Source organism: Otolemur garnettii, unplaced genomic scaffold (genome assembly GCF_000181295.1).
Source record: "Otolemur garnettii isolate 467f Iridium unplaced genomic scaffold, OtoGar3 scaffold00271, whole genome shotgun sequence".
Classification (NCBI taxonomy): domain Eukaryota; kingdom Metazoa; phylum Chordata; class Mammalia; order Primates; family Galagidae; genus Otolemur; species Otolemur garnettii.
Genome location: NW_003852666.1, coordinates 1,015,457 through 1,040,042, shown reverse-complemented (window position 1 = coordinate 1,040,042; position 24,586 = coordinate 1,015,457). Strand labels below are relative to the sequence as shown.

The following is a 24,586-nucleotide window of genomic DNA, read 5'->3' as shown; positions in this document are numbered from 1 at the left end:
CAAGTGGCAGATGTAGAAAATAAAAATACAAGTCATTCATTTATATTTGAATTTCTGTGTGATGTGAGTATATGTATACACATAAAATTTCTAGTATAAGTATGTATCAAATACTAATGGAACATACTTATATTACAATACTATATTATACTTATATTAAATACATTATTATTATATGCATTTTCTTCAATTCGTGTATGACTTAGACCTCTTGTATTTTACCTGATAATTCTAGTAAGAGGTGTACATACAGGTAGGTCAAATAAAGTCATTTAAAAGAAGAAGATAGTGGTCATATAGGAAGCTGAATTCTTTGAACTGGGTTCAGAGTTCAAGACAGGGAGGAAAGGAACCTTTGGGAGCAAGGTGGGTCTCTATTCTTAAATTAGAAATAGGAATAGGAAAACAGAACTCTAAGTATGGGAAGAGGAGCTGGGATAGAGGGATGTGAAGGAAAAGGAACTTGAGTACAGGTGATGGATTCTAAGGAAAGGCCATTGGAGCAGAACTTTGGAAAGGAGGAAAGAGAACCAATACTAGTCAAGAATTGCACTGGTCATGCTTACATCTAGACTGGTGGCAAAAATAACAACTCAATGAGTAATATAAGAGCCCCATAGACAGACCCAGGACAAGATTCTAGCTAGACTAACAGCTGGTATTGGAATGGACATAAATACAAATTGTGAATACTAATATTCACCATTCTGGTGTGTTTCTTAGTATTAAAAAATAGCATTTGTCAAAATTATGGCATTTACAGAGAACTTAGTGAATATTAACAGAGTAATGCTCTATTTATCTGGATTTGGGGGAATAGGTAATCCCAAATATCATATTCAGTGAATTTTTCCATATAAATGAAATTATCATCTTAAGGACCTCAAATTTCTAATATGGGATTTTTTTGTCTTATAATCCTCCCACAGATTTAACCAAGACCCTTTACACAAAGCATTAAAATAATTCCCTTTTTTTAATGACTAAGAGTCACCAGAGATATCAAAATTCAAAGCTGTAGGCTGGGCACAGTAGTTTACACTTACAGTGCTAGCACACTGGGAGTCTGAAGTGGTAGAATCACTCCAGCTCAGGAATTTGAGACCAGCCTGAGCAAGAGCAAGACCTTGTCTCTCCCCAAAATAGAAAAGTTACTTGGGTCCAGTGGCGCGCTCCTATAATCCCAGCTACTTGGGAGGCTGAGGCAGGATGATCACTTGAACCCAGGAGTTTGAGGTTGCAGTGAACTGTAATGATTCCACTGCACTCTACCCCAGTACAGAGCAAGAATGTGCCTCAAAAAAAAAAAAAAGAAAAAGAAAGAAAGAAAGAAAGAAAAGAAAAGAAATGTAAAGCCCTTCATTTCACAGAAGAATCAGATTGATTATACTTAGTATTTAAAACAACTCACTGCAAAATAGTAATTTGTTGTGCTCACCATTTAACTTATGCTTGGCCAATGTTCACAAAAGAAAAAAGAGATAAAGAGAAAGAAAGTATAATGCCATTAGAAATTTCTGATAGATGTAGAATTTTTTTTTTTTTTTTTTTTTTTAGAGACAAGAGTCTCACTTTGTTGCCCTTGGCAGAGTGCTGTGGCATCACAGTTCACAGCAACCTCCAGCTCTTGGGCTTAGGCGATTCTCTTGCCTCAGCCTCCCAAGTCAATGGGACTATAGGCACCTACCAGAAAACCAGCTATTTTTTTTGTTGTTGCAGTTTGGCTGGGTTGGGGTTCAAACCCACCACCCTCAATAGATGGACACAGTGCCTTATTCACTGAGCCAGGTGCCGCCCAATATGGAGAATTTTTTTCTGTTTGATCTGCTTGTCAACTCTTTGATGTAGTAGTAATATCCCAACTGTAAATAGGGAAATAATGAATTCAGTCAGATATTTTTAGTTTAACTGACCTGCCTAAGGTCATAGAGGTAGTAAATCTGTCTCCAAAGCCTGTGATCTTTCCAAGCCATCCCTCTGCTTCCTCAGAACGGTGATCACACATAGACTCGGTGGCATCAGTGAGACCATCCAGAGGCATGTTATCCTCAGCTGGGAGCTTTCAGATGGCTGAGTAAAACTAACTTGGAATATGTAAAGCGTTCTACATTATAGTTTATTATGACCATTCTAAGTGTGTCTATTTTCTAACTCAAGGAGTTTGAAAATAATTGCAATATTTTTTCTTATGTATGATATAGTTTTATATTTCCCCTTGATTTATTAATTTACACACACACGTACGAAACTTCCAAAAATGAAAGAAAATTGAATCAAGGAGAAAAATGCAGAGGTTGGATATGTTATAAGTATTGTGGGAAGATACGATTATGTTCATGTTTTTTCCTTTAGTGATCACTGCTTGGGGAGCCACAAAATGTTTCAGAAAGATAAATCTGTTATTCAACTTCGTCTTCAGAAAAATAGAGAGTCTCTGGGAAAGTTATCTCGAAAGGTAAGATTTTCTCTTTTTTTTTTTTTGGTAAGATTTTCTTAGCAGTGATTTCAATGAGCAAATGAATCATTTTAAAGCTGATCTTTATATCTTTTATTGACTGTTGCCAAGGTGGAATTATGGAGCGTAAGAAATATGTTTTTTGAATGTGTTTATTGAAACATGAAATATTTCATCTAAATGCCTGTGAACAATTTGTAAGAAGCAATAATGTGAACACATTACCACCACCTTAGTTTTATGTTCTGAATGTTTACAGCCTCCCAAAATTTATCAGTTGAAGAAGACCCAAGTCATAGTGTTAGGAGGAAGGGTTTTAGGGAGGTAATTAGGTTGAGATGAGGTCATGAAGAAAGTGGGTTGGGAACCAGCCCCAACACGCTATGGGTTTTCTTCCAGTGGCTTAGTGGGGCAGGGAGCCGTCAGAATTATAAGAAAATGTAGGAAATAATAGGCAATAAACAAAGAAAACAAAAACAAATAGTTTTTAAGAGCAGCGAGGGATTTGGGAGATAGCATATCCTTCTTCACGACTTCTAGTATGCCACCTCGAATACCAGGTTAGCCGTGTATTTATTTCATACATCAGTGTTTCAATCGTACATCTCATGAAAGGCATGGCAGACCATTCTGTCATGGTTCTTGCTGTGATTGCATTTCTTTTACTAAACGAATTCCTTAACTAACAACATTAATTGTATGGATTTACTTGTTACTTTTATTGTTTTAGGGCAGCAGTTCTCAACCTGTGGGTCACGGTTACAATTCATAAGAGTAGCAAAATTACGGTTATGAAGTAGCAACGAAAATAATGTTATGGTCAGAGAGTCACCACGACATGAAGAACTGTATTAAAGGGGCGTGGCCTTAGGAAGGTTGAGAACTGCTGTTTTAAGGTATTTATGATGTTAATACAAACATAGTCTGAAAGTTATACAGCCCAGGAGCAGGAGATCAGAAAAATACCCCCGTCGGACTACACTCACAAACCACAGATGTGATTTTAATACCCTCAAAGCTTTGTGTCCAGACAGATAGACTCCTCTGGCCAAACTAAGGTGACAGAAGAAAAGAGAGATTTCATTTCAAAGTTTAAACATTGTATATTCTCTCTTTTTTTTCTTTCTTTCTTTCTTCTTTTTTTCTTATTTTTTATTGAGACAGAGTCTCACTTTGTCACCTTCGGTAGACTGCTGTGGCGTCATAGCTCACAGCAACCTCACACTCCTGGGGTCAAGTGATTCTATTGCTTCAGCCTCCCTAGTAGCTGGGAGTACAGGTGCCCACCATAACACCCGGCTATTTTGTTGTTGTTGTTTAACAGGCCCAGGCTGAGTTTGAACTTACTAGTGCCAGGTCATGTGGCTGGCACCCTAACCACTGAGCTATGGGCACCCCAAAATTCTACCTTCTTAATTCTCCAAAATCACTCTCCCTGAGCAAACACCCTGCCCTGGCAGAGAACCTCTGCACAGACTTGGAGAGTGATAGTGATGGTGGAGTGCTGTGTGGGTGGGTCAGGGGAGAATTTCCAGCAAGACAGCTTAGACAGCTTTAGAATTTTTTTTTTCTTTTGAGACAGAGTCTCAACTGTCACCCTGGGTAGAGTGCTATGGCATCACAGTGCACAGCAACCTCAAACTCTTGGGCCTAAGCTATTCTCTTGCCTCAGCTTCCCAAGCAGCTGGGACTATAGCTGCCCTCCACAACCCCTGGCCATCTTCCTGCTGCAGGGTATGGGCAGGCGCCCAGCCAGCTTTCAGAATTTTCAAGTGAGAAGTCCCGACAGTGCTTTGCCCTGAAAACTAGGAATTTTCCAAATCAACTCTTCTCCTGTCTCTGTTTTCCTTTTGTCTATTCTCTGCAATCCTATTCTTAATTTAATTTCTAGTCTACTTGCAACTAATAATTGAATATTGGTTTCAAACTTATGAAACCATTATTACTAATAAAGAAGGCACATGAAGATATGATTCTTCCCTTAAGTATTTCCACATGTACCCATTAGAGGTGTCCTGAAAAAGAGATTAGTGCCCTTATGAAAAGGCAGGTTTTCTGTCTCTCTCTCCATCCCCTTTCTTTCTCTTTCTTCCTCTCATGTGACACAGCAGGAAGGTAGCTGTCTGTACTTTGGCAACACAGCCCTCACTCCAACTCTGATTTTTAACTTCCCAGACTCCAGGACAGGGATTTTTAATCAATGTACCACGGCACACTGGTGTGCTGTGAGAGCATCTTTGAGGTGTGCTGCCAAAAGTTTTTAAGATCATTAATTAAATTATTTTCAAAAGAAGTTCAGAGCTCAGTAGGTATATTCTTTCTTTAATCAGCATAATTTAACTGTGCCTGAGAAGTTTACAAGTTCAAGTGTGCCCTAAGATAAAAAATGTTGAAAAACACTGCTCTAGAACTGTGACAAATAAATGTCTACGTTTAGCCAGTGTGTTCTACAGTATTTTGTTGTAGGAGACCAGCTAACACACTCAGTATATTAACAAGTGAATTGGTTTCTTTGAAAAATCATTTAGAGAAACTTATTAAGGTCATCATATTTATTGCATGTATCCACTTAGAAGCAAATGGGATGGAAAATATGAAAAAGAAATGACTGAAGGAAGAAAAATAACAGTTCTTATGCTATTCAAGAACAGTTTATGTTGGCACAGCTTAAATTGGGACAGATTAATATTCATAATATATATAATAAATCTATAAAAGGATCAATATCTTTAATGACATAGTCTCATACTGTTAGATGCAAATTTTAGTGCCTATGTGATGTCTCGAGTTACTTCTAACTCAAATTGCACATTATGCAGTGAACATTGATATTTTGGTAATTTTTATCTGTAGAATCTTCCAATGACTGGCTTTAGGTAAAAATCCCTCATTTATATTAGACAGCAGACTTCTAGTACATGACTGTTTTTTTCCTAGTATATGTTTGTTCATAAAAAATATCAGGTGGTACATTAGGTTGCAATGTATCTCTGTGGACTATAACCCAATGAAGACAGAAGAGAATTGTTTCGAAGTATCTTCTGGATCTGGTTACCCATTCAGCTGCTGTTGACAGCTCCCAGGCTGTACATCTGAAGTCTTCACAAAGAAACCTTATAAACCTTCAATATTAATAAACTTAATATTCTTCCAATTGCCCTCCATGTTGAGGAAAGCTGAAATCATCACGTTTCATTGCAACACGGGTGAAGAAAAGAAAATATATGTGATTTGAATGTATGTGTTGCTAAAACAATAGCTTATTGGTAGTAACTCACAAATCACTAACATTTCAGACCCATGTAAATGAAGGTTTAGTTTAGAATCTATAAAAACTCCACTCTTCTGATATGTATTGAGCATACATGTTGTATCTAGGATTTTAACATTTCTGTCACATTTCATCTCCACAATAATTCTACAAGGCAAACACTGTTAAAAACCAGGAAACTGAATCCCAGGGTGGTGTCATGACTTTCCAAAAATTATAATCATAAAACTATGAGCAGAGGAGCATAGATTTGAGTCCTTGGAGTCTACACATTGCTACCAATGTATGGGACATATGCTTAGATTTTATAGGCTATTCTTAAAGGTTTTCAGGGTAATTGGTCAAAACTGTAGATAGATAATTTTTCTCTAGATAGATACTTTTTTTTGTTTTATTTTCTGTGGCTATATCTGTGTAGCCCAAAGTCTGGGGCATGATAGGTGTTTTAATAGCTCTAACCGTATGATACATGTATTAAGTGTCAGGCACTGTTCTCAGTACTTTAAATACATTACTTCAAATAGCCCAAGAGCAAATAAGTGATAAATACTATTATTTTCCTATCTTATATAAATAACAGTACTGAAAAGCTTAAAGATTAAATCAATAGCCCTAAATCTCACAGCCAGTAAATAAGGAAAACAGGACTTGCACAGAGCTGGACTGGTCAGAGGGCTCACTGTATTATAATGTCAGCTGGTGCAATGTCCTTGTTATCACCTCTGCCATCCTATCTGGGAACAAGCATGTAGTCATCCCTGGGTGTACAGTGTGTATTTGTTACTGGAAATGCCTCTTTTTCAATATGTCATTTGGATCATAGAGGGAATGAAGTTACGTGGTTCTTTTTAATGTTTATTGGCTCAACTCACAAACTTTTACTTTCTATAATAAATACATCAGCTGTTGGCTAATTCAACTATTCATAGACAAAGAGTATAAATGACTTTTCTTGTCCACAACTTTTCCTAGTACTGACACTGTTATTTAAAATTTGATAATACACATGATCGCTTCTCGGCCTTTCGGCTAGGATCAAGTGTAGTATCTGTTCTTATCAGTTTGGTAATACACTTGATGGTAAAGGTGTTTGTATATCCTCCATTCATTCAATAAGTATTTATTATGTGCTAGGCCCTGTGCTAGTGCATAGTGAACAACAGCAAGAAGATCTCGGCTCTCAAAGAGCTTATTATCTGGAGCTTTCAACTGGCACTGACTTCCAATTAAAGAGCAATTTTAACGTCCATATAAAATATGAGATAGGCTTTCCATGTCTCCATCTCTCCAAATTGTAGCTCCTATCTTCTTTGGTCCAAATCTTGGCTCTTTGGGTGTTTTTTATTTATTTATTTATTTATTTTTCTTAGTGTTACCTTCCATAGGAGAAGACACTGCATTTTTTTTTCTTTCTTTTTTTTTGCACTTTTTGGCCGGGGCTAGGTTTGAACCCGCCACCTCCAGTATATGGTGCTGGCGCCCTACTCCTTTGAGCCACAGGTGCCACCCGAGAAGACTCTCCATTTTATTAAAATTTTAAGAGTTTACTTCTAGGAGCTAGGCTAAGTACTTCACACAGTATAATATTAATCCACCTAAACTAATAATGACTGATTAATTCACCAAATGTTTATTGACCACTTTTTACATGTCTCACAGAGTACTTGCCATTCCTAGAATGTAGAGTTCACAACTTAATAGAGAGGCAGACAATATATAAACATATATAACAAAGTTCAATGCGACATGTCCACGGCAGGAAAAGGTAGCTATGCTTCCAGAGTTGAGAGCAGAAGCCCTGATGTCGATGTGTATGAAAGGCGAGTCATGGTGCTTATTTTTATGTCTAAATCCTAGAGCTGTGACTATAAGAAATGAAGAGTGATACATTTTGTTCATTTGGTATCTTGATTAAAAGCAGAGATTGTGGTTTCCTATGGCTCAATTCAAATATTTTTCTCATGAGAAAATTGCAAAATTCTCTGCATTTCGATTTCTTAACTCAAAAAAAATGCAAATAGGCTTGGCGCCCATAGCACAGTGGTTACAGCGCCAGTCGCATACACTGAAGGTGGTAGGTTGGAACCCAGCCCAGGCCAGCTAAACAACTGCAACCAAAAAATAGCCAGGCATTTTGGCGGGTGCCTATAGTCCCAGCTACTTGGGAGGCTGAGGCAAAAGAATCACTTAACCCCAAGAGTTTGAGATTGCTGTGAGCTGGAATGCTACAGCACTCTACCCAGGGTGACAGCTTGAGACTCTGTCTCAAAAAAAAAAAAAAAAAAAAAGTAAATAATAGTAGTGCTTACCTAGTGTGGTTATTATGAGAACTCAGCTGAGAACTATGAGGAGCTGAAGTCAGCTCCTCCTCTTAATAGGACTCCATAATATGAGCTACTGAGTTGTAATTAAGATGGTAGACTGTGTGCTATTTCAGTTCTTCATTATTAAAAACTTTAAAACATTATTGATATTAGTTTATCTTTAAACTTTTAATACCTACAATGCTAAAACTATCGAGAGATACAGGCAGCTGTGTGTTATGTCAAAATAGTGTGCACATGGTCGTGTCACAATTATTGTCGATGTAGCAACAATTCCATATATCGCAATTTTTTTTATGAATGTTCAATACCCATAGAACAAAATAAATTATACTCTCAGTTGCAGATTCTACATGTAACAAGAAAATTAAAAAGAGATAATTGTGCTGGTTTTAAAGTAAATTTTGGAAAATTTTGTTTCTGAGTTATGTGCTATATATAATTTAATATAACGGAGGCAGTTTATCAATTTGTAACTCTTTTCATTGTCTGAATTGCTATATTTAAAATAAATACACTTGATTTGCGCTCTAAAATTTTTTATATACAACATAAAGGAAGAGTGAATGTTTTCTTGCTTCTAATTTTTAAAGTAATGTCAAAATTCTCTTTGATTTTGAGTATTTCAGCAGTAAGCCACACATTTATGAACAATTATATTTTCTTTTTTGCAAAATTTTGCAAAATTGTTTTGATAGTACTCTTTTTCACACAATACTAGGAATATAGTGTCTCTTACAATTTTATTAAATTTATTAACACCATTGTCTTTTAGTAGCTACTTTACAGTTTTCTAATTGTGAAAAGCATTGTAAACTCAGCTTATCTTGGATAGCCTTTCTATTTTAAATTTGATAATATCATACCAAAACAAGATAGCTTAATTTTTATTCTAAGAGAAGAGGTTGTTCCAAATATAAAGCAGGTTGACTATCTTTAGAAATCATTCCAGATTTCAAAATTTTAAAGCTTCTACCTTAATTAGATGTGAATTAATGAACCTTTTAAAATGTTTTTTTTCTTTTTTTATCTCTCTCACATTTGATCAAAAGTATTGCCAACATTGTAGATACGAATCATAAATCAAGATTTTTTTCTAACTCAAGGGACTATTCACTGAAATTTTACAATAGTTTCTGCATGAGAAAAAGAAAAGATCGTAGGCTTTTCTTTAAGACCAACAGATGGCCTGCAGCTCCAGAGAAAAGTGAAGTTGATGATATATTTCATGGAAAACTGATGAAATTTTCTTCCAACCTTTTGTTGGTCTGTCTCTTAAGATCTGTTTATAATTTTAACAAAGAAGTGTTTCTAATGTACATTAATTTCTGCCCCCTGAAGCATTTTTAGATACTCCAAATCAAAACATTTTCTAATAAATGGCGATATGACACAGGCATATTTTCTCTCTAAAAATATCTCTAGAAACCAAAGTATTTGTAAAAACATAAATATGTAAAAAAATAAAACATAAAAACATAAATATGATTATACTATGCAGAAATGTGCAAATAAGTCATTTATATGCTCTCTCTGGCTTTAACTTCTAAAAGAAGGCAAACTCCAGGTATTGCAGTTCAAATCTTACTGCCTCCTGGTGGATTGTTCTTCATTTTCTAATGACTCTTCTCTCTCCCCATCCTTTCCTTGCCTAAAGTATAGGCATAGAAAAAAATTTGTTGACCCCTGTCCCATGCTCCATTTTAGTGGTCACCATGACTCTAGATGTAAATTTCTAGAACATACACCTTACATCATCACGTTTTCAGCATTTCTACAAAGTGTTTCTTTTCATAGCATGTACTTAAAATACTGTTTTATAAGATGACATTGTTCCCTCTTCCTCTTTACAAAATGAAACAATATAAAAATTAATTCTTTGACCTTAGATGATATAAAAATTTTTCTTCTGATTTTTTTCCCCCACAAATTCATTTTAAAAATGGCACCACTATAATGGAGTAACACTGCGTTCTCCACTGCATGCTTGCATAGAGCTCTCATGAATGCATGTTGCAGAGGAACTAGTCAAGCGGTTGGGGATGTGTGGGTTTATGAGCCACAGAACTGAAATGTTAAGATGAATAGTTTCTGTCTATAGGCAGAATAAACAAAATGCCAACTGAGAACTCCTGGAGTTCCTACCTACCAGTAGTTGACATTCATTAGCATAATCTAGTGTTTGTGAAATGGAAAGCTCTCTTACACTGACATTTTGGCAGGAAGATAGGGTGAGGCTAAAAAATACAGAAGATCATTGTGAGTCTGCCCACCTGGCAAAATGCCAGGTCTGACACTACCATGGCATGCGTGGTTTACATGTGACAAAAATGAAATGTGCACGCATGCCGGAGAACCAGTGCTGCAGATGTGTCTTCCTAATTACCTGGAGAAATTAATATTTGACCTTGATGATGCTAAGATGATTCATAAGTTGCTTTTAGGTTAATCCTCAACAACAGCTCAGCTTTTTGCTTTCTTATTGAAAAGGCTATACAGTTAAGGAGGGTCTTGTAAGGTCTTTAAGACAAAGTATAAAAATGATGAACAGGGGTTATCAAAATAGGTGAATACAATGACAGCGGGAAGTTACAGGCCTATTTTTATCTGGTACTCATTTCTATTCACTCTATAAATATTAATATATTCTGCTCTCTACAGCATGAAGATGACCACAGTCAGTTTTATCTAAACCAACTTCTAGAATTTATGCATATTTGGAAAGTATCCAGGTAAGAGGTTTTATTTCTGTTCCAAGACTACATTCTGACTGAGCTCTCAAATACCAAATCACAATATTTTTCGGCTGATTGTAAAAACTGTCCTTTCACGAGTGCTGTGGAACCTATTGTATTTTTAATAGATAGCTCCCTTTGGCAAATTCTGTTAATAATTATCTATTCTCCACAGTTATTCAGATATATTTGAAGAGCTGCTAACACCTTCCAGAATATTCTAACATGCATTTTAAAATATCTCTGCTGCCGGTTATTATATTTTCAAAGTCTTTTTTTCCTCATTCATTTTATGAATTTGGGTGTGCATGTGTCACTAAGCTCTTTATAAAGCTGGATTTCCATACTTTGAAAGACACTATTTCCTGTTTTTAAATTTCTTTCTGGAACTCCCTGAAAATAATTGGCATATCCTAAACAGAGGAGTGTAAATTCAAATTGGAAAATTCAAGTGACAGCACATGAACATATGCTAATTGATCCTTGTATCTAAATGTACATGAATAAACCTATCAGGGAGCTAACGTGAGAAAAGATTTCAGAGCTGCAGTTGGCAAGGACCTGGAATGTAAGTCGTTCTGAGCTGAACCAGAAAAAAATGCGATATGGGATGGATATTTCCAAGCTCTCTAAAGTAAAGGCTGATATGAAGGATGAGTTATAATTGTTTTCAGTGACTATTAATCATAGTTAATCACTCTGCGGAGTTATACATTTTGCATTTATTATCTCATCTAATTGTCCCTGAAACCTTTTGGTAATACACGTTATCCTACTTCAGAATCAAGGAGACTAAAGTTATATGAGGGTAAATAATTTGCCTAAGGCCACTTAGGTCACTCGTGGAAGGACTAAAACCAGGTCTGTCTGAAATTTGCAAAGGCTCTGTTCTTTCTTTAAGCTGTTGTGTTTTTTCCATTGTAAATCTCCCCTCTGCCCCAAAATGTCTAACTTCATGCCATAAAATCAAAGAATGTCTAAGACTATACTTCAGACTGGAAAGCACTATTAGGACATAGCCACATTTTTGCTTTACAGGTAATTGTGTGGTTCAGAGCTAAGTCCCCTTACCTAGGATAGGAACAAAGGCTGTGGTTTCCTTTTGCCAAAATGAGTCAATCCAGAAATAAAGAAAATAGAGAAGGAAAAATAGACACCCACACGTCAAATATGACAGATTCTTTAAAAAGTGGGAAATCCTTGAGAGACAGAGGACGGTTTTGAACTGGGTTGGTGGAAAGTTGCAGCTCCTTGTAGCAAACGAAGACTGTGAGGAGATGAGTGAGCAAAAGGGTTTCCATTCTGCCGTGTTTTACCCGCCATTGTGCACTCCCCAGCAGAAGTCTGATGGCCTTGACTATGTGCTACCCGCCATTGTGTACTCCCCACAGAAGTCTGAGGGCCTTGACTATGTGCCAGTGTAGGTGGCCACAGGGTTAAATCAAGGCAAAGCAAAATGAAATAGAGGAGACAGTCATGGACAGCCCAACATCAGACTTGATTTCCACCACCCCCTCCCTCCAATTCCAGAGCAGTGGACTATAGTCTGGGGAGTGTTGTCTCCCAGGGCTGTTTCTCCTGTGGCAAGGAAGCCAAACCATGGAAATCGAAAACTTTGGCAGCCATCACCCAGATATGTAATGCCACAGCCATGACTAAAACCGAGTATCTATCCATCTGTCAGGGTTTATTTCACTTCCATTCTATTCTGACACCTCCTGCCCTTATCTTTCTCAAACGTTATGTCACCCAGATCCATTCTTCTCAGCCTCATAAAGGCCCGTGCAGGATTTAGGTGTCCATGACACAGAGCTACTTGGCCTGCCCTCCTCACATCAGTTGACGGTGTCATCAAAAGATCAAGGACTGGATGGCAGGAGCTTTTATTTGTCTTCCTCCTTTAATCCTCACCTACCACTTAGCAGTCGAGCAAATCACTTACCTTCCCTAATTCCTGATAGTTTTTTTTTTACCCATAAAATAGATAAAGGATCCAATAGCAAAGTGCTGAAATGATTATGTGCATTGTTGGGGATCTTAATGGCTTTAGGTTTTACCCAAAAATGATCCCACTGTCCAATCCTTGACCACTCCTTTCCTCCCCCTCCTTTTACATACTCTATAAATTTTGTCTTTGAACTGACAGATGGACTCCAGCTAAAGTGATAACATAATAAAGAATGAGCATACAGGTATTATAAAATAAACTGGTGTGCTTCAATGCTGTGTTTTTGGGCTGTGTGACCCATGATTCACTTCAACTCAGCAGTTTTCAGAACACATAAGAAGGTAAAGTCAACAATGTTTGGAAAAGTCATTTTAAACAATGACGTTCAGAAGAATCTCAGCTAAAACCTCATACATTCCACCTACGCATAGACAAAGCTTGAAAAATAAGAGAAGCTCAGGAAAGAAAAGTGCAGACACTTGGTGTCAGAGAAAACTCTATTATAAAAATGTGCCATTAATTTTAATTCCAAATGCAATTCTCTACCGGATTTTACATACTTTACATGTCTTGGTGTTAATACATGCCACTTTTTCTACTTACGAATCCCTTTACAACTTACATTGTGTATTAAGAGCAGTTTGATAAAATGATCAGCCTTTGAAAGGTTTGGTTAATTTGTCATGATTTCTCGTGAATTCTAAGATTCTGTCTGTCAAGTCACACAAACTTTATAAGGCACCTCCATGAAATGTTTTTAAAACATGTCAACAATCCTTTTTGTACCACACTTGTTACAGAATCCTGGGCAAAAGAGAACTTGTGAGAAATGTTTGTGCTAAAGAGAATTAAGTTTTCTACCCAATTTTAAACAAGATCTTTGTTTTATCTTTTCAGACAGTGTCTCTTAACACTAATCAAAAAATACGACTTCTGCCTGAAAAACCTATTGAAAACCCAGGTATGGATTTTGTTACTTTTGTTACTTTATCAATTCAGCGAGCGTGTATTAAGAATATGCTATTTTTCTAAAACTTTGCAAGTTTCTAAAAATAACAATAACAAATAAAGCAGACAGTCTACACTAGAAAGACTTTGGTTTTGACACAGGAAGATAGAAAAAGGAAGATACGTGCACTGAAGTGTTACGGCTGGTGTGAAAGACCTGTGTGTATACAGAGCGTTTTACTCATTCGTACTGAATGCCAAAAAATGAGTACGGTATGTGTTTCCAGCCAGAGAGGTAGAGCAGGGGCATCATGAAGGAAGGCAGAGAGTGGGGAGAATGTCCAGCGGGGAGAAGCATGTATAGAAACCGCCAAGAAACCGCCCTGGTTAGCAAACTGTATGGCATTTGGAATGGCTGCAATTAGCATTCAAGGTGAGAGCCTGGAAGGAGACCCGATGAAGGCAGCAGACAGGTGTCAAGTTATGTAGAACTGCATGGACCTTTGATGGCCAATTTAATGATTTTCTAATTTATCAGCTGATGGCACGGAGCCATGAGGCAGAGCAGTAGAATGACTGATGAATAATTAGAGGAACATTTCATTAGCCCAGAGAGATGCTACAGGCATGGGCTGATGCTCTACTATAGGGATGGCTATGAGGGGACAGATTTGTAACAGGGGAAAATGGGCAATTTACATGATTTGGTGAAAGACCGTGAGCAACTAAGGAAAGGGGAGCCCAGAATAACTCCAGATTCCCGGCTGCTGTCTGTCTGCATGAAGACGTCAATGCACTAAAATAGCGAAAAAGAAGAAGGTAGCTCGGCAGGGGGAGTGATGGATTCAGCGCAAGGCTCCTGCCGTAGGGCCATGTATTAGGCATTAGAGCTGTGACTTCCATTAGGCAGATCTTTCTTACGGCAACTTCTAACAGGGAAGAGTTAGTCTTTCACAGATAAAGCATCATACTATTACAGAAAATTGTTATGCGTCAGAGAATACCTGAATTTTTAAAATAAGTATTTCTTTTGCTGTAAAATAATTGACTCCTAATATATGTATACATATATATATATATATATATAAAAATACACATTTCGGATTGCTGTTCCTAATATTAGCAATCGTGAAAAGGATCTTAAAATAATAAACTGTATGCACTAATGGAGATACGGAACTTATATGTGAATTTCACAAAAATATCTAAAGGAATGGAGATGAAAAACACGTCTTATTCCTTCCCAAAGTGAAATCCTCTCACTCTAATTCTCTGTTTCTTTCTTGTGTCTGGCCTGAGTCTGGAAGTTTACGATGTGAAAAGAATCAACATTGGATTATTTTTAAGTTTTATAAAAATGTCATGGTTAGTACTGGTGATTGTCACGCTTTCAGGGGTAAAATCTGAAACTGACCAGATACTCAGGGCACATTAAAACCTCATTTCTAGATCATTTTTGTCTCTTTACTATATGTAGAAATACTTTTGAGGTTATGGTAACCTACTTATGAATAAATTTTATGTATCTACATGTTTTATCACTGCTCGTGCATCACAGACGTCTTTTTCCCCCCCACACACATGAATTGTTGAGGATCTGTAGCAGTTCTCAATTTCCAAATTCAGAAGTTTTATTATATTACTCATATATGAAGCCTCCAGTGTTTCCACTTTGAAAGCAACCATTGACTATTGTAAGTTTTCCTAATCTGACTCGAAAGTTGGCAAAACACCAAAGAAATACTGTCCTTACATTATCACTGGCAAACAGCAATCATCGCTCACCACAAAATTATTTTATAAATAGGTCACAGTGTCTGTGATTTTCATGATGAATTCAGTCCAAAACAATGAGCTCTTTAAATGAGTTTTTCCTCAGAAGACTCAATAGTAAATACCTGAGAAATGAGGACAGAATAAGATATTATCAATTCATAATTTTACAGTTTCTCCTTATTTGTCGTGTATATTAAATAGCGTTTCATCCATGTCCAAAATAGTATCAGCTTATAAAATGTGTTTTATCATCTCTCTCCAACTTGGATGATACAGATGATTTGGAAAAATCATATACTTGCAGCTAAATAAATATGACATGAATATGAAGAATTAAATTAGTCAGTATTTTCTTTCATCAGAATTATTTATTTTTATCTGAACTATTATTTCAACATATTTCAGACCCTACTCATTTCAGATCGGGCATTCTGGCGATCGTGTAAAATGTCTAGCTTTATAGGCAGTTTACATAGAGCTTTTCAATAAACATTTTTCCTGTCTTCTAATCTTTTAATACCCTGTTTCCCCGAAAATAAGACACTGTCTTATATTTATTTTTTCTCAAGAAGACACACTAGGGCTTATGTTCAGGGGATGTCTCCGCACTGAAATGCACATCTGCATAGCCATACCCATCACTACGTCTTATTATTAGGGTAGGGCTTATATTTAACAAATGCATAGAAATCCTGCTAAGGGCTTATTTGGGGGGTAGGTCTTATTTGGAGGGAAACACAGTACCTTGAAGTGTAAGGAACATTTTCTGAATGCATTTTGCATTTTGAAATTAAGAATAGAAGAAAGAGCAAAAATTTTCTCCAAAGGTGTCACTGAATGCATACTTCATACAAATTACTGAATTATTTACTCTGTTGGAATCAGTGGAAATGAAAGTCTAAACCAGATACTGAAGGCGTTGACGATCGAGACAGTGTCTTCAGGTAAACGGCATACAGTGTTATGTATACAGCAGGGCAAATCAGTGTAAACCCGATCTCAGCCTCGGTAAATGAATTAACTTCTTATTCAAATTTTTTTCTTCCCAGTAGCCTCTAATACATTGTATCCAAAACTCTTTATTAACATGGTAGTTACAATTTCAGAGAAAGTTATTAGTCCTTGTCACTAATGACAAACTTATGCTAAGAACTAGTGACTGTTGAGCTAATTATAAATAGGTGGGCTAAGAGTGAGGAATTCATGCTCTAGAATGTGGTTTACCATCATGGAACAGCTACCTGTCATGAAAAGAGTTGAGAACCTCCAGATCCTTCCACCATAAGGCCCATGATTCAGATGCTGTTTCAAGTAGCTAAGTGGGAGAATTGACATCTCTATTATTTAAGACTTAAATAGGCAAAATAACACTTATGTGACAGTTGATTATATCTAAAATCCAAATGTATTCACCTAGAGAAAGGTACATAGAAATAGAAAGAAAGAGGGCACAGAGAGATTTTTATAGTATATATTTAGCTTTTTTTAAAAGGAAAGCTTTCTTAGTAACAAGCAAATCTATTGCTGGATTTTCAGAAGTTCCAATTTCAATCATTATTAAGCATAATGACAGCTTAGGAAAAAAATCAGGAGCAGAGATTCTAAAGTCAGATAGATATATATGTGTCAAACCCCCACTATTGTGAGAGTTTTTTCTCCAGCCTTTGAAGAGTTCATATTATTCATCACTAGTGTGAAGATAATAAATGATATTCTAATAAATAATGAAAATAGTAGATGTAAGGTGTGCTTAATATAATATATTGACTGGAACATAATATGTGCTCAAGAAAAAAATAAGTTTAGGTCTTCCTTTATTGCTATTACTACTACTGTTTTTATTGCTATCATTCAAGCAGAGGCTTGTATCAGATCCAAAAGAAAAATGTTACAAAATTTACTTAAATTCATAACAGAATATAAGAAAAGGTGGGAAAGGAGCAGCAAAAATTCATAAGAAGGAAGTAGGATAAAATGAGTAGGTAGCAAGGACGAGTTGAAAAGGCACAGAAGGAAAAGTCATGGGAAAAAAGGGAGAAGATCACACTTCAGGAAAAGGAAGCACAATTCCCGAATGGAAACCTACCTTCGCAAAAGGGAAGATTGAAACTACTGTGCATAGAACGCTCACAGATGTGACGAAATGTAAAACTGCAAAGTAAGAGAAGACTCTCAGAATGGAAGATAATCACTACTAACATGGCTTCGGTTCCTAGACAAACACAAAGAACTGGAGGGTTTGGTGCCAAGGAATGACATGGTCTGACAGTCCATTTGCAATGTGTCTAGTGAATTATACAAGACACGAATCACATCACATATACACAAATTAAAGAGTAATAATAGAGGCTCAGTGTCTGTAGCTCAGTGAGTAGGGTGCCAGCCACATACACCAAAGCTGGCTGGTTCGAACCCAGCCCAGGACTGCCAAACAATGACAACTGCAACCAAAAAATAGCCAGGCATTGTGGCAGGCGCCCGTAGTCCCAGCTACTCAGGAGGCTGAGGCAAGATAATCACTTTTAAGCCCAAGAGTTTGAGGTTAATGTGAGCTGTGATGCCACAACACTCTTCCAAGGGCAACATAGTGAAACTCTGTCCACTCCTCTCCCCCCCAAAATAAAGAATAATAGTGCAGTCACTCTTATTAAACAATAAGTTAACGAACAAAATATTGCTCGTATCATGGGTTCTGAAACTGTGCCACTTCACATCTCCTCTCTTGTACATAACAAGTACCCTTTGGTGAAAAATATTCTGTAGATTTTCTTTATCATTTCACCAACAGCGCCAGGTTTTGATTTCCTTTCTGAAGTCTTCATAAATGGAATCCAACTACATTACTTCTTGAACCTGATGTCTTTCTTCATCCAATGTTGTTTGTGGGATTTATCCACCTTATCTGGCAGGAGTGTTATAGTACTTCATTTGAGGAATGGACCTCAGTTATCCATTCTGCTACTGGCGTGCATGTGAAGTATGTACAGTAAAGTGCACCTGTACATGGAGTAACAGTAAGGATTTTTCTCCAGTAAATACATAGGATCATAGATTTACAAAATAGTACCAAACATTTTTATAATAATTTTTTTGATATTTCACAACATATGAAAGTTTCCATTGTTCCATCTTCCCATACGTACATCATGTGGTCCACCTTTTTAAGTGTTTGCCAGTGGGAGGTATATATGATGGTATTGGGGGTTTATTTTTAATTTTTCTGACCGTTAATAAATTCATTGATCCTTTACATTTTTTTCAAAATTGAACATTCAACTGTCATCTTATAATTTGTATGTTCAAATTTTTGTGCGTTATTATATTTTTTTGTCATCTTTTTCAAATAGATTCATATGTCTATTTACTCTTCATATATTTACTCTTCCTTTGTCTATGTGTATTATAAATATCTTCTGCCAGTTGGTGGCTCATCCTGTCACACTCATTATGTTTTATTTATTAAATCAATTTGCTCAAAGTTCAATTTATATCAAATAAAATCCACCGATGTTAAGGACTATGTAGATATTTCTGGCATCTTTAAAATTGAACTATGTGTCCTCTTATTATTGAATCGTAACAGTTCTTACATATTCCAGGAGAAAGTTCATTATGAGATATATGAGTGTTGAAAGTATTTTCTGCCAATCTGTGGTTTATTTTTGTTTGTTCACCTGGTCATTTCACTTACTTACGTGCCATTCGAAGAGCAGAAATGGTTAATTTTTTTTAACTTTATAACATAATTTATCATCCTATTTAATAAAGATTTGCCTATACGAATTCACATACATTTCCCTCTCAATTTTTTAAAGACTGTTCATAGTTTTAGCTGTTTTTTATGATTCATTTCAAGTTTTTGTGCATATGTTAAAAAGTAACTCACCATGGTTTGGTTTGGTTTTTCTAAATGAATAGCCAGTTATTTCTGAACAATTTATCTTACATGATATCTTTTCTCTATGGCATAATCTCAACAACTCAGGTAGACTCTATACTTGAGCTTCAGGACCTGGGACTTTCTGCACTTGGTGGCCAGATTTTGTCTTCTACCCATAGTTACTCCTCTGCAAGAGAGAGTTCACTGCTCCTTTCTGACCTTTGGTGGCATGTTTGCAGAATACTAGGTCCAAGACAGGGCTTCCTGCTCCTTCCCCAGGAGCAAAAGGATTTTGCTTCTATCCTTCCCTCACAGCAAAGGCGTTTCACCTCTGTCCTACCTGTGCTCCAGAGGTAGACGGTTTGCTTTTTACTTCTCCCGCAGAAACAAGGGAACTTTTCCTGGGTTCTGAATGACAGCAGGTTTGCTGCCAACCCCCACAGACTTTTGCTTCAACTGAGGGATTCACAGGAGTGGATGACTGCCCTCCACCAAATCACTAATCACCTACACACCTGTGCCACAAAATAGGCCCTCAGTTTCCTGCACTGACTTCAACATTTCCTCTGAGAAACTGTTAGGTGTCTGTGGAAAAGAACTTGCAGGTTATTATCAAGTCCCCATGTCTTGGGCTTCCTCATATTCCAAATTGGCATACCAGCTCAATCTGGCCTTTAATAATTAGTTAAAATTTTAGCTGATTTCTTCATACCCACTTCTATGTGTCCCATCTCTTTTTCCTGTACTCTGTCAAAGACTGAACACTTGGGGTGCTCCATCTCTCTTAGAAGGAACTGTCACGTTTTTTAATTCAGTTTACTTGGTCACCTTGTGACCTCACATTTCTGCTGGGTCAGGAGAAGTTATGATTTTGTACATATTCTGGCTTTTTTTCATTGTTACAGTGGGATTAGTTTTTCTGAATTTTATTCCAAACTGACTCCAAAGGCTGTTTTTAATATTTAAGGAAAAATAATTTATAATAGCTCTAACGAATAAACCTGGAATGAAAGCATTCTAAATTCTCAATTTGTCTCTGAATGCCTTAATTGAATCTGATATTTTTAGCATGTATATATAAATAGAAATTCATTAAAGTTTATATTAAATCTAGAGCTGTTTCATGGCTGTTTAAAATGCATATTGCTTTAGTCTCTGTCGCAGCTAAATGGTGGGGAAGGACTCACCGTGTTTCATTTTGTTTTGTTTTCCAGAAAGACGCAGAGGAGAACAGTTTCTCATCAACTTCTCTCAATGTTCAAAATGCTCTTCAGGTATGCTTAATTATTAGAATGCTATGTCTTCAAAATCTGGGCTACATCAAATACATCGTAAGATTGGAATATTGTGCATAAAATCACAGACTTGTTTTCAGTTATCACTAAACCAGAGAATAAGATTTAGAAAGAATGTAGAGGGAAGCTAAATTCTTATGCAATGCAAAATTCTGCTCTAAACACTCCTGAATGCTCACACACCTGTAAGGTGGAATAACTCTTCATTCTAAAGGTAGCCTACCCAAGTTTCGGACAACAAATTCCAACAAAGATTTTTCTCATATCCAGCCAAAAAGAACTTCTCTAAATTTGCAAACATTTGTTCTAATTTGTCATTTCTGTTTCAGAGCTACTTAACAGTAAATCGAATCCTGTTGTTACTGACCATCAAATATTTGAAAGTGGTTATCGTGTTTCATTTTTTTCCAAGCTAAAATTTTCCAGGTCCATTTACTGCTTTTACATTTTTTGTCCATTAAGTTGCAGTCTTATGGCTTATGTCTCTGTACTCTGTGAGTTCCAACTTTCTGTTAGCAAAATAGTGGATGTTCTGAAATAGTATGCACCCAGATTTCAACTTCTCTTTCCTCTATTCATGTTCTCTCTTCCTGGACAATCCTATTAAAATTCTCAGTCAAGTATTACCTTTATATAAAGAATGCCCATGTCTATCTTTGGCATCTCCTGAATTAGGGTACTAATCCTACTGTGTTTTATGTCTGTAGTTTCATATGATGTGGATCAGGCTTAGCAGGATGATTCCCTTGCTACCAGGGTATGTGTGTGTGTGTGTGTGTAAGTGCGTGCATGGGTGCATGCATCTGTATTTGGGGAGGAACTCTGTGGATAGGGATTAGAAAAATGTTTCTATACAGCAATTTTGCATTTGCTTTTGGCTGTACCAAAATAGTCACAATAGCCAAATGCAATTTTTAACCTAAGTCTCCATTATATGAGAGTGATTTGTAATCATCCATTATAAATGAATGCTCCGTAGCCTCCACGCCACACAGGTTAGGGTTTCGATTTCTCTGGTAATCATGTTCCTCACTCCATGATGGGGTACAGAGAGGCTTCCCCAAAAGTTCTCTTGGTCAGTAGCTCCAGTTCTTCCTCTTCTTTTACCTCCACCAACTGGTTTGGTCCTAAGATTGCAGCATTTCTCACTGAGAGCAATAAATACTAATTCCCAAACCAGAGCACTTAAATCTGATCTGTCCTCCCAGCCACTGCAGCTTCAATGTTAGAGCTACTGCTCAGACTTGAAGTTGCCTCTGAATTTCTTCCACCCAGAGATTCATCCTCTTTGTGTTGGGTTAAACTATGCATTTGCATTCTTTTTTTATAGTTCTCCTAGGCTGTAGATGAGCAGGCCAGGGGTGCACGTGTGTGTTTGTGTATAGCAGGTCTTCCTTTTCTCAATCTCATAGTTTCTCCATCTAGAAGTAGAATCCCATTGCATCTCCCAGGCAGCTCAAGCTCTGTGTAAAAAAAATTCCTTCATCACCCCTTGATTTGGGAGTCAAGATACTCCCCCAAATCTTCCCATTTTCTCTGTATTTCTTCTATAATTAACAACACCTTATAGTCTTAGTTTTCCAAATGTAAAATTTTGAAATCATCTTAAATTTAATCTTTCTGTTTATTCTCATATCCAATTAATTAGCAACTTAATTTTAGAATTGCAGTATTTTACTTAACGCATCCTAGCAATCTCAGTGATTCAAGAATGTAATGAATACACTATCTTTCAGAATATGTGTGAAGATTAAATGAGATAAATAGATCAGAAAGAAGTACTGCAAGATTCGAGTAGTGCATTGAAAAAATCCACTGCCAACTACACAGTGACCCCTGAGTAAACCCTGCATTTGTAATTTAATTTGCAATATTTATGGATTTCACAAACTCACATAGCTCACACATCTATTTACAATATATGAATGAAAAATTAAGCATACCACCTAATATGTACCTCTCCCATAGTTTTTATGAATTTCTAATTTTTATTAGTTATTTGGGCATGTACAGTGTCTGATTTTGCTTATAAACTGAAATTTCTGTGGGAATAAATAAAAATGAACTAATTAAACATGAAAATTTAGCTTTTATTCTCCAACAAGAAGTTTTTCTGCATTTAATTTAATATTTACAATCAACTTATAATTATTATCATTCCCATTTTACAGTGGCAAGAGCGTAAGCATGTGGGAGTTAAATACTTTGACGGCAGTCACAACTGAAAAAGGGAAAGAGCTGTGATCTGGACAAATGGATCCCAGCTGCAAAGCTGAAAATATTGTCTCTTCTGTGGTTTTAAATGAATGTATTAACAGGATATTGATAGTTGGGTTGCCGTCCTTTGGGAGCATCCAATTTGTCAAGTTCATTCTCATTAGATACCCAAAGATAAACTCCAGTTCAGATAATATACATGGAAAATGTGGTGGAACACATAACTTTCTAATTATAGGGAATAATGAAGTAGATCATCTGGCAGCCAATCACAATGTTGATTTATAATGAGTTCACACATAAATGAAATAACTCACTTTTTTCCATCTGGCTTACTCACAATTTTTCCCCATGTTAAAACCGAGGAGTTGTACTTTCTTAATCTGTGAAAGACTTAAAAATATATACTGGTTAGATGGCATCTTCTTCCTTTTAGCTCATTAATAAAATCTGTTGACATTTTTGGAATTTTTATTTTGACTTTGATAGCATTAATTAGTCATTTTTCCTGGGGTTTTGTCATCAGTTTTCAGTGTTTTTAAAATCACATACAAGAGGGACTGGCAACCAATTAAAAAGTAAATATTATTTTTTTGCAAAAGAAGCAAAGCGGAATCCCATTAATAGAAAACTAGCGTTGTGTCTCTGTGTTGACATTTGCTGAGGAAATGCTCTGGAATAGGGAGGGTTAAAGTCTTTTTTGTGCTGTGACTTTGTATCTTTGTGTGAAAAAAAAGGACAAATATTTTCCATCTCTTCCTGAAGTAAACTGTTCTAACCTTTCACTGGAACTCTGAAAAGCCATCATTGTTAATGACATGGTACATAAAAATATTACAGAGTGAAATGTGCTTAGCACAGAATTAAAGAATAAAGTGAGATTTCTCACTATAGTTACTGCTAACATGTGGAAACAAATAAGGTCAAAATAGAGCAGAAGTTTTAAAAAATAGACGCTTATTTAAGAAAATGTGCAAACCTAAGATATGGAAACACTAATGAAAAGCTCTTGGAACAGAGCATAAAAATCTTTGTGTATTTTAAGTGTATGCATTTTGATTTTAAGAAGAATGCTTGTCATCGATGATCTTTTGGAAACATCAGTTGGTTCAAGAGTATCACAGTTAAATGATTACCAAACACTCTAACTCCACAATTGGGTTTCTCGTTTTCTTCTGAACCCTGTGCCTCTGATTTTTAATAAATTTCCCTTCCTATACACTGATCCTAAAATCAGACGCATTCTGAAACTCTACATCATTACTTTGTTTTTAAAGTATTTTTCAAAAACCACAGTCTGTGGCTAAGTTTGAGTTTTCCTCCCTTTCTCTCTCTGTCTCTTTCTTCCCTCTCTACAACTTCTCTCCCTCTCTCCCCTCCTCTTCTACTTCCTCCTCCTCCTCCTCCCTCTGCTTCTCTCTCCCTTTCCCTTACGCTAACTCTCCCTCTACCTTTCTCTCATTTTATTTTAGGTAATGTTAAGTTAGAGCTAAGTAAATTCTACCTTTGAGCATTCACTAAATGAAAATCATGGCCCCAGGGACATGATAACCAGAGTCTTGAAAACATTCCTTTTATGCGAAAGAAAACAACCACATATTATTCCATTTCCTCTTTATGAAAAGAGAAGTTGTTTGAGGGTAAAATTATTACCTTCTTCATTTCCATAAGTGGTAAGATGTGAATCTTGTCATCTCCAGGAAAACGTGGATAATATAATTGAAGAAGTTAAAAAAA

General features: G+C 36.4%; 1 protein-coding gene and 1 non-coding gene across 2 annotated transcripts in view; both read left to right on the top strand.

The window, feature by feature from the left end:
- PIK3C2G (phosphatidylinositol-4-phosphate 3-kinase catalytic subunit type 2 gamma) overlaps window positions 1–24,586 on the top strand; it is a 372,023-nt gene that overhangs the window by 35,284 nt on the left and 312,153 nt on the right. Inside the window, exons 5-8 of the mRNA XM_023508742.1 lie at window positions 2,353–2,455; window positions 10,712–10,782; window positions 13,631–13,694; window positions 24,550–24,582. Coding sequence (XP_023364510.1) covers window positions 2,353–2,455; window positions 10,712–10,782; window positions 13,631–13,694; window positions 24,550–24,582 — 271 coding nt within the window. The remainder of the gene's footprint in view (window positions 1–2,352; window positions 2,456–10,711; window positions 10,783–13,630; window positions 13,695–24,549; window positions 24,583–24,586) is intronic.
- Window positions 6,736–6,933, top strand: LOC111722524. Its single transcript, XR_002771305.1, has one exon. It is a non-coding gene; the product is annotated as a U2 spliceosomal RNA (small nuclear RNA).